Below are 10,005 nucleotides of genomic sequence, written 5' to 3'. Positions count from 1 at the left end.
ATTCCTGAGCTTTAAAGTGTTGAACAAACTGGATGGTGGGGCTGGGAAAATGAAGGTGGAAGAAATGTTCTTTTTCCTTTTTTATTATAATTATTATTATTTTCAAAAAGTTGAAGGCTAATAGAAAAGTTTCCAGTTTGTTTTACTGGCTTTAAGGCTCTGCTGTGTATTTATTTGCCTTGTGTAGTCACTTGTCGCCTTAAGGGCTGGGTTCCATTAAAAAAAAAAGAAAGAAAAAAATACAAAACCACCCTGTTTTGCTTCCCTGGGTCTGTGCTGTCCTGTACCCCTGCCCCTGGTCTGTGCTTGGGGCGATGCAGGAGTTGAGCAGCACTGGCCCTGCACCTCTAGAAGGGTCTGAGTCTTGCTGAATATTTGAGGACTCTCATCTTGGCCTAGTCCAGTCTGTCACCTGAATAGTGAAAGAAATGCTGAGAGGAGCTCGGTTCAGCGATGGGTTGGGCTGGATTCCCCCTGATGCTCATCTCTGTGGCTTTGCCTCGCCAGCAGGACCCATCCAGAAACACCCTCGGCAGCACCTTCTCTGCTGTATTTCTGCCCATCCTCTGTTCAGATGTCTGTCTGTCTGTCTCCATGAGCTCCACGGCGTGTGCTCAGCTCTAAGCAGTTAGGAATTCCTCTCTCTGAGCTCCTGTAGCTGCGGCTCCCTGGTGTTTCTGGGATAGACTATTGCCTAGAGCCAGGCAGGACCATGGAAGGAACTTCCTCATGCTGTTGTGTAACTCACCCTGTCGCTGTCTGCAGTCCTCCCCAAGTCCTCACACAATTCTTAACTGAGCACTTATTAAAAATATCTTAAGATTTAATCTGTTTTCTGATTATTTTTGTGTAAACTTATAAAAAAAAAAAAACAAAAAAGAAGAAAAAAAAAAACAAACTGAAATTGAGCTGTGACTAATTTAGCACATTGAAATAACGATAAGGTGTTACTGATAAGTCTCATGTTTTGTTTTGTTTTGTTTGACTCAGAGTATTAGTACTGTAGCATAAACCAAATACAGCCTGGGAAGGGGAGCAGAGGCCTCCTGTCCTGGGTGTGCACCCGAGGGTGTGTGTGGGGGCGAGGAGCCGGCGGTGCGCGTGCGAGCATCTCACTTGTGAGGAAGGAGAGCGAGCGTGTATTTATTTGTGCCATTGTTTGCATTACACTGAGTAAAGAAAGTTTTAAATCAAAACCCCTTCAGTATGTCTAGTACTGGAAAGCAGCACTAAGGGTGAGATCATGACCTATTTTTTTATTAGCTATGAAGATGCTAATTCAGGTTAAGGCTTCTCTCTTGTTTCTGTTCCCGTTGTGAGTCCCTTTCCTCTGGTTCCCTTTCCAAGCTGTCTGTTTATTGGAGTGAGGATTCCTGCACAGGCAGGGGCTGTCTCCTTTCTCTTCTGGTCATTCCCCACCTCTCCTCTGCCAGCAGGTTCCTTTGGGTGTGTCTTGTACAGGGTCTTGTGTAATAGAGACTGGAGCATGTAGTGCCAGCCAGATCCAGCTTGGGATCTGCTTGCTTTTGGTGGATCATGGAGTGTTCGTGTGCTCCAAGAGGTGCTTTAACAACTGCTCCATGACAGTGGTTTGGGGCCTTCAGTGCTCTCTCCCACTCCACCCATTTGGTGGATTGGCAAAGCAATGGCTTTCAAGCTTTGCTTGGGATTTGGTTTTAGTTTAAACCCACCTCAATCCTCCTTGAAACCTGGTAGAAATCTCCTGTCTCTTTGACCAGTGGGTAGCTCCAGGGTGTGGATTCTGTCACTAACCCACTTCAAACCTTTCTGAGCTAGTAAATCCCACTTTTTGCCTTTCATAGCTGCTTCTTTGAACTTCTTTGAAATGTGGAAAGAAACCCAATTCTCACTAGGTAGTGAGTCCAGCACCTGGGAGTGGGTGATGGGTGAGCCAGCTAGCTAAATGGAAAGGAAAATTGCTTCCTGCTAGGAAAAAAATAGGGAAAGAAAAAGCTGGAAGTTGTGCTCCCACTTGTGTGTGTAATTAGTGCTTTCACCTTCAAGGCAGTGTTACAATAACACCATAGTGTCCTTTCCCAAGTGGCCAGTGGGTGACCTCAGGGACATCTGGGAGTGATGGCATTCACAGCCAGAACTGCCGGTAGTTTTCCTGTGCGTCCAGGTTTTGCTCTTGATTCAGTAAATTGCTGTGATGTCCCAAGCTTTCAGGAGTCTTGCCCTCTCATCCCTAGAAGACTTTTCTGTCCGTCCATCAGTTGTGATTTTTCTTAGAGAGGCTGTTTACAAGGGAGCTGGTTGAGGTTGGGAGGGGAGAGAGCAAGGATTCACCCACTTCAAAGCTGCTGCACGTTTTCACACTGGTGTGTAAGGCAGGAGAAGGGCTGGTGTGGTGGAGTAGCCAAGAAAGCCAGAGAAATCCTGGCTTTGGCCACCACCAGAGTGTTTTTCCATTTGGGAAAACCCTAGAGCACACAGCTGGGAAGCAGGAACCAGGGCTGGTGGGAAGGAGATCTCCATGTGCTGCCTTCCAAGGATTACAGAGCTTTAGAGGTTTGCCCAGTACATGTTATACCCCAGGGTCAGGCTGGCTCCTCTGTCCTGCCCAAGATCCTCTAAAGCAACAGGAGACTGGAGCTGTGGAGGTCTGGGGAGGTAAAAGAGCCCTGTGGTGCCCTCATGTCCTGGGCAGGAGCCCATTCCCTGTGCTGGGACTGGAGCAAGAGTCCTGCCTGTGCCCTCACCAGGGGATGCTGAGCTGGATTTACCTTGACTGTTAATCAGAAAGCTTCATGTAACATGTCCAGAGCTCTAAAGCCATTTTGTAAGATAGCAGTGTCCCTTTTCTACAGCCTTATTAAAGAGTAGAAGATCTTTAAAAGGAAGAAAACAAAGAAAAAAAATCGCTCATTTCTTTCTGTGGTATGAAACTTGTGTACTGCGAACTTCTGAACATTTAGCAGAAATACAACTTACAGTTTTCTTAAAAAAAAAAAAAAAAACAAAAAAATCCCCAGCCTGTCTGCTTTCCATACGGTCTTTCCTCAGGTGCTAAATAAGGGTTCCAAAAATGGATACTGCTTTAGGAGTTCCTGCTTTATTCTTAAAATACATATTTTTTTGCTTAGGTGTTGTAAAGATATTTTAACAAGAATGTTTTTTTTTTATGTAAATAAGATTGTGTCTTTAATTTTTGTTTTATCTCCTTTTTGTCCATATTGAATAGTCAAATTTCATTTTGAGAAGGACCCTCTTATGCCCTTCCCTGAAGACATTTCATTAAGTGTTGCTGCATTTAAGAACGAATCTACAACTGTTCATTGTCTTGGATTAATGCTGATGCTGCTGCTATAAGTAACCCTGAAAATCAAGAATGTGTGATGCACTTTTGTTTTTCGTTTTTGTTGTTTTGTTTTTTTAACATGACCATGTAGTTCCTCTGCAGATAGCTGAACCCTCCTGTAACACAGCCACTGACTGGGGGAGTGTAGGAACTGGGGGAGCTGGGGTGTAGGACAGGGGTGGACCTGATTTTGGTGCTGACCTATGGCAATTTCTATGCAAACGCAAGCAAAGGAGAACTCTTTAACTTGAGAGAACACTGTGCTTTTTTATTTTTTATTTTTTATTTTTCTCTCCTTCCTTTTCTCAAGCTGCTATTGGAAGGGTAGTGCAAATCCCTGGGGTTTTCAACTTCTCCTTCCTCCGTGGCTGGTGGTGCAGGAAAGGTGCCTGAGTAACTTGTAAGGTAGAAAAAACCTCAGCCAGCTCTTGTCTCGTCTCTGGTTTTAATATATTTGTTTTCTATTTGAATTTCTCTATAGAAGGAAATTGCTCATCTCTAAAAAAAGCTCTTTTGAATGCTTTGTCTCAATGTGAAGTTAACCAGCAGTATTAAGAATTGCATGGCCTCCGTCCTGCCCTTATCCCAGTGCTGGGGACCCACCAGCTCCTTCTCCACCTGGGGAGCACTCGGTGCCTGGGCTTGGATGTTTTCCAAGAAAAAGTGAGGTGAAGCCCTCCAGCCAGCCCAAACCTGCCAGTGAAAGGCTTAGGGAGCAGTGGAAGGAGGTCTCACTGCATCAAGGTGCTGCTGTGAGGCACAGGCAGGTCCAGAACCTCTTCTCTTTGTGGGTCATACCTGGACCATGGTGGGGGATGTGTACCCTGGAGGAGGAGTTTACTGGAGGGGAAAAAGGGATTCTACTTGACTATTTATAGAAGATCCTTTAGGAATATAAAGTACCTCTCTGCAAAGTGGGGTAAGAGTAAGGAAGGTCTAAAGTCGTGCAGGAAAAACACTTGGGGATTACAACTGCCTGGAAAATAGTCTACAAATACATAGGCCAGAGCTTTCTGCCTGTTTAGTTAGTATTTTCTTTTTCAGACAGCGTTTGCTCTTTTGCACACCGAGGTGTGTGTGTGTACATCTGACTCAATGTGCCTTGCATGTGTGCTTAGTCTTTCTGGAGAGAGGTGGAGGGGTGTGAGCTGGGGATGTGGCCACAAGGGCCACTCCCCATCCACAGGGTTCCTTAGTGTCCCAGTGACCCCTGGGATCAAAATGAGAGCTGGACTCCAGCCTGTGTAGTGGCTGTCTTAGTTTGGGGATGATGTCCTGTGCAGTGGCACCTGTGACTTCGGAGGGGAGTGGGAGGGAGAGAAGGAAAAGCTGCTTCGCTCTTCTGCGGACAAAAAATCAGCATTGCCACGGTTCACCTGCAGAGCCAAAACAAGCTGAGGTCTGGAACCAGCTTTGCTGGAGTTCAGGCTCTCTGTGGCACCATGATCCCATTATGCAGGGGATTTATTCCCTGCCAGGTTGTGGTTCTTGTTTCTGTGGGGTTTACAAGATTTTTTTTGTAAAGGAGAAGTCAACACGCCTTGCTTGAAGTTAACGAAATCCAAACGCTTGTGTTTGCAGTCAGTGACTCAGAACTCCAAGCTGTGCAATTCTGGGTTCTCCATCTCCCACCCCAGCGTGTGATGATTCTGTCCGAGTCTTTCTGTACTTCTGCCACAGTAAATGTGAAAGCTTGCTTGCATTATTTTTTAGAAATGCATTTTGCACACTCGGGTTTCGCTGAAGCTCCGTGATAAGGTTAGTTTGAAGCAGATGAATAAAGCTATGCACATGTTTTGAAAGTTTAATTTGTGTCTCATTACCAGAAGTGACTTATCTGCCCTCTTTTGCATTCCTGTGCTGTCATTGCCTCCATTCTCTTCACCATCTCGGAGGGTATGATGTAAGGTGACAGTTCTTTGCTGACAGCTGTAGCAGAAAACTGGCGCTTCTTGATTTTTTTAGTAGCCTTTCTCTCTCCTTTGCTTTCTCTGTATCTCTCTGTATAGCTATATAAATATATATATTATTTTTTTATTTTAAAGAGCCTACTTTAGTAATTGAATCAGAGGGCGCGGGGTGTGCTGGCTTGTGTTTCAGATACACTTTGTGCTGTCGGATGAACCAGTGCCCTTTTTGTCTCCGGGGAGAGCGTGCTGGTGGCACCCACTGGTGTCCCCATGGGGACAGGGAGCCCCCACGCCAAGCAGCTTTGGGGAGGGGATGGAGACCAGTCCACTGCGCTGCAGGCCAGTGGCGTGGGCAAACTCGAGGCTTCTAATGACAAAATGAACCAAGAGGAATCCTACTGCTGTGTATTCCCACTGTGAGGCAGGAGGGACGGGGTTCCTCATTATCCCGCTGCGGGGCTGGAGCGGAGTCTGGGTTCCCTCCAGCCTCAGGGGTGAGAGCTTTATTTTGGTTTTGTTTTCATGCATTAGGTGCATTGGGTTGCAGGTACCACCTTTGGAAACATGTTGCTTAGCCCAGAGCCCGTGTGCGGGAGAGTCGGGATTTTGTGACGGGAGAAGGACCCTGACAGCTTTCTCCTCCTGTTCCCTTCGCCATGGCAGAAATTTGTACTAACTTGACAGCTTTTTTTCATACAGAACAGGGCTGCTTTTCTATCTACCATCACACGTGTACTTACACACCTTCAGCGGCTTCACAGCCTCTGAAGGTCCTCAACTTGTTTACTGGGGGGGACTGATGCCCCTCTCTCCCCCTTCCCTGAATATTTCAGTGTTAAGGGCGGTGCAAAACACAACCGCGCGCTTCGACTGCGAGCTGGGGCTGGAGGGATCCCTGCAGGCAGAGCCGGGCGGGGTCTGTCTCCTCTCCTGCCCCCTTCCCCATCGATAAGTTCTCATTTCGTTCCTGGTGTGTATTCAAATCGCTGCGAGGGGTTGTGCTCTACCTGCTCAGGAGCTGAATTACCTCTGACCTGCGGAGAGGGGCAGCCCCTCTTTGGTGTCGATGTTGTAGTGTGAGACCACACGGATCAGTAAAGGTAGTCTTTGTTTCCTTCTCCCCTCCCCGGTAATTTCTGATTAGGTGAATGCACTCGGTGTGCCCAGCTGGAAAAGCGTTTTCCCAGTGGTGAGAGGGTGGCTAGAGGAGTTTAGTGTAAAACCTGCTGTAGCTGTGTCTGGCGCAGCCCCTTGCGCTGGTGTGGGTGATGTCACGGACTGTAAGGATAGGTAATGTCCATGAGCTGTAATGGCATGATGTATCTTTACCAATGATGTCATACTTCACACTAAATGTTTAAAAAAAAAAAAAAGAAAAAAAAAGAAAAAAAAAAAAACAACCTTACCTGAAATTTTGTTTATTCTGCACCAACAGGTCTTCAAAATTTATCCAAATTTTATTATTTTATCAGGAAAAAAAAATAAATTTGTGTAGATCGAATACGTTAAGACAGACAATAAGTGATGTAAATTGTTGAATAAAAATTTTAAAGTTTGTGGGTGTCAGTGTGACTTTCTTTTTTGCGTTTTCAAGGAGCAGCCTGGGTTTGGATCCTAAAGGCCTGGCAGTGCTGGCCATAGAGCCCATGAGCTGTGTGTACTCAGGTGGGATGGATCCAGTTGTCCTTTACTTTGTCAGGGGAAGGAGAGGGCTGGGAGGGAAATGAACAAGGGTTTCTGTGCAGCAGTGAGTGTCTGAACCTCCCTCAGTTTGAGCCCCACCTCACTTCAGCCCAGCTTAAAATAAGTAGGAAAGACTCTGGTCCCTGCTCCTGTGATGGGGATGTGCAACCTCAGTCCCAAACACACACCAGCAAACACACAGCAAGCTGATTTATCTTTTTCTTTCAGTCACATTTATTGGCAATTGTGGCAGTCGGTACCGTTTTGGGAGTGTTGTTCCATAAGCAGTGGCAGTACGAGAGGGGGTGGTTATTTCGGGAGGGGAGTATTAGCACCAAGAGGGAGCTGGTGAGCTTTCGAAACCTTGCAGAGATGTACTGGGAAGTGAGGAGCTACTGCTGGACACGCCTGATGGATTGGATCTGGGAGGTCTGGGCGTGTGAACCCCACTCTCTCCAGTGCTTGTAGTCTCCACCGTGGTGGTCAAACTCCAGGACGTACTGGTAGCCACGGTACCCGGGATACTGGTAGCACACCCAGCTGGAAGAAAAGGACAAAGAGGTAAGCAGGGGTGTTACAGGGTGTCCCCTTCCCACCGTGGTGGCACAGTGACGGCAGCTTGTCCCTGCTGCTCCTGTCACTTACGCGCCACACTGGATCTTCATGGAGCCCACTTCGTTGTTGGCCCAGCCCATGGCCTGCAGCGAGGGGTAGTCATCAGCAATCTCCCACTGGCGGCCGATGAAGTTGTCTTTCTCAAAAATGGTGATCTTGGATTCCTTGTGATTCTGTGGGGGAGAGCAGGGGGTGAGGGGGAGGTGGTGCTCTCTCCCCAGCATGGGTGGGAATGGCAGGGCTGTCACTCCTTATGGCATTATTCAGAGGGTTCCTGGAGAGGGAGGTGTTCAGACCCTGGTTGGTTGGAGTTTTCTGGATGGCTGGGAGGTGTCAGCTATAACACAGCTACTGTCTCAGGCTGACTGTCCCCTAACTCTGGTCATGTACAGCTTGCCCAGAAACTCCCTCCAAAGCTTTAAAAAACAGGACAGAAAGAGCAAACCCTCCTGGGACTGGTGGGGGAAGCACTGAGTTTGCCCCTGTGTTTCCCCTTCCTAACCTCCCTGGCATGGCCTGGGCCATTGTCAGGGGCTCAGAGCTCGGTGGGACACTCACAGCGGAGCAGACGGGGCGGAAGGACATCAGGCGCTCGATGTGGTAGGCGTTGCTGCCGCTCCAGGCGTCCCAGCGCGGGTACTCTCCCCTCTCCAGGATGAACTGCTGCCCGCAGAAGCCGGTGTGCTCATAACCCACCCAGCTGCAAAAACAGAGCCAGGGCTGCCAGGGCTTCCTGCAGCAGCTCGGGGCATCCTGCTGGGAGCTGGCATTAGGGGCAGGATGTAGGTGCAAGCGGGAGGTTGGGGTCTGGCCTCTGCCCACAGGTTGGGAGGAGAGGAAGCGGTTCTGGATGTGGGCAGAGAACCCAGGGAGGGTGAAACTGCATCTGGTGCTGCAGAGGCACCCACAGGGCATCCCTGGCTGCAGTGCGAGGTGGGGGGATCCAGGGGTCCATCCTGCACAGGTGGCTCTTCCCCCTGGCTGCTCTATCATTTATGCAGACCAGCATCGCTTCAGGATGCCCCAGCTGCCCTTCCTCCCAAAGGCCTCATTTCTTACTTGTTTCCCAATTACAACCTGACACTGCTGGAAAGACCTGAATTCCTGATGCCCACAGCAGGCAGGGCCCATCTGGCTCTGAGCAGAGAGCAGGGACCTATGGCCTTTCCCCTTTCTGCCTTCCCCTCTTGCTGAAAACAAACAAGGAGAGGTGAGTGGGATGCCTCCACCCTGCAGGACACATTTTGCAAGCCCTGGTGCTGCCCACACAGCACCCGCCTGTCCCAAGGGTGGGGATGTCCCTTAAGGAGACTGGGGACAGAGCCACAGGCAGAGCAGGGAGACAGAGCCTGGGCTGGGGGTTGGAAGGTGAGGGGCACGGGCTGTGCAGTGCATGGATCCCCTGCTGATGGGGTACAAAGGGTGCTGAGGGGGTCGAGGGTTTCCTACCACTGACCCAAACTAAGCCCCAATGCCATGTCCTGCAGCCAGCCCACCCTGTGCAAGGTGAACAGCCTGATTAGGAGCACGTCAACTGGAGCAGGGAGCTGATTACAGCGTGAGCACGCACGCTGCTGTAATCCCATTAGCATTACACGTCCTAAAGATAGCAGCACAAATCTGTCTGCTCTGCTCCCCGCCCCGGCGGGATGCGCACTCCGCCCCTCCGAGCTGCTCGGGAGGCGCCCTGCCTGTGCCAGGGAAGATTCCCGTGAGCACGGAGAAGCCCAGCTCTGCTCCCTGCCCCTCTCAGCACTGGAGAAGCTGCGGGAAGGTTCTGCCCTGGTCTAGGAAGCTGTGCAGCAGCAGGGAAAGCCCAGGGCCGAGCAGGGCTGGGCCTTGGGCAAGAGGTGGTTCTCTAGGGCTGGTGCTTCAGGACGGGGATCAGGCTAAGCCAGGCCACTCACTGAGCACTGCCCCTCTCTGCATCCTTGGGCAGCAGCCCTGCTCCAAACCTGACTGGTCCAGCCCTGCAGGAGGCTGTTTTGGGTGATGCCAAAGGTGCTGCCACTGACCCCAGGCCCTCTCTCTGTATCACTGCTGCCCAGGGCGGGCTGCCCTACCCTGGCAGGGTGGGATCCCCCAATGCCTGGCTTCCCTTGGCTGTGGTGCTTGGCTCCAGCCAAGCAGAGCAGGGACAGCTGCTCCCCCTCCACGCGTGGGCCCCCCTGTCCCTGCCTGGGAAAGCATCCCTGTCCCTGCCTCGGAAAGCACCCCCTCCACTGGCAGCCGGGTACTCACGCGCCACATTCCACCTTCAGGGAGCGGATGTTGTCGAAGCCACATTCCATGATGTTTGGACAGGCCGAAGTGAACTCCATCCTCTTGCCCTGGAAGTTTTCTTGGTCGTACACGGTGATCTGGAACGGAGAGCGAGCTGCCGAGTTGGAAACTGCCCAGCAGTGGCCCCAGGCAATTCAGCGCCTCTTGGAGACGGACGGAGGGTGGCTCCGTCAGGGAGCGAGCACGCGGGGG

At 50.1% G+C, this 10,005-nt stretch overlaps 2 protein-coding genes across 3 annotated transcripts in view; one reads left to right on the top strand and one right to left on the bottom strand.

Moving 5' to 3' along the window:
• The window catches only part of NUFIP2 (nuclear FMR1 interacting protein 2), a 70,400-nt gene extending 63,613 nt beyond the window's left edge, over nucleotides 1–6,787 (top strand). The window contains exon 4 of the mRNA XM_014308845.2: nucleotides 1–6,787. This exon is cut by the window's left edge and continues 3,117 nt beyond it. The gene's annotated coding sequence lies outside the window, so the exon portion shown is untranslated.
• Nucleotides 6,788–7,128: 341 nt separating this feature from the next.
• The window catches only part of CRYBA1 (crystallin beta A1), a 3,792-nt gene continuing 915 nt past the window's right edge, over nucleotides 7,129–10,005 (bottom strand). The window contains exons 1-5 of one of the 2 annotated variants that reach the window (XM_031060662.1): nucleotides 9,915–9,974; nucleotides 9,772–9,839; nucleotides 8,089–8,230; nucleotides 7,561–7,703; nucleotides 7,201–7,455 (exon numbers count right to left, since the gene is read on the bottom strand). In XM_031060662.1, the coding sequence (XP_030916522.1) occupies nucleotides 7,308–7,455; nucleotides 7,561–7,703; nucleotides 8,089–8,230; nucleotides 9,772–9,821 (483 nt within the window). In that variant the 5' untranslated portion in view covers nucleotides 9,822–9,839; nucleotides 9,915–9,974 and the 3' untranslated portion in view covers nucleotides 7,201–7,307. Of the gene's footprint in view, nucleotides 7,456–7,560; nucleotides 7,704–8,088; nucleotides 8,231–9,771; nucleotides 9,891–9,914; nucleotides 9,975–10,005 lie in introns of those variants that run through there. The other variant, XM_031060661.1, reaches the window with a different exon arrangement.

This window comes from Geospiza fortis, unplaced genomic scaffold, assembly GCF_000277835.1.
Source record: "Geospiza fortis unplaced genomic scaffold, GeoFor_1.0 scaffold425, whole genome shotgun sequence".
Lineage (NCBI taxonomy): Eukaryota > Metazoa > Chordata > Aves > Passeriformes > Thraupidae > Geospiza > Geospiza fortis.
Note: the sequence above shows the minus strand (reverse complement) of the source record. Positions and strands in the feature narration are given on the sequence as shown.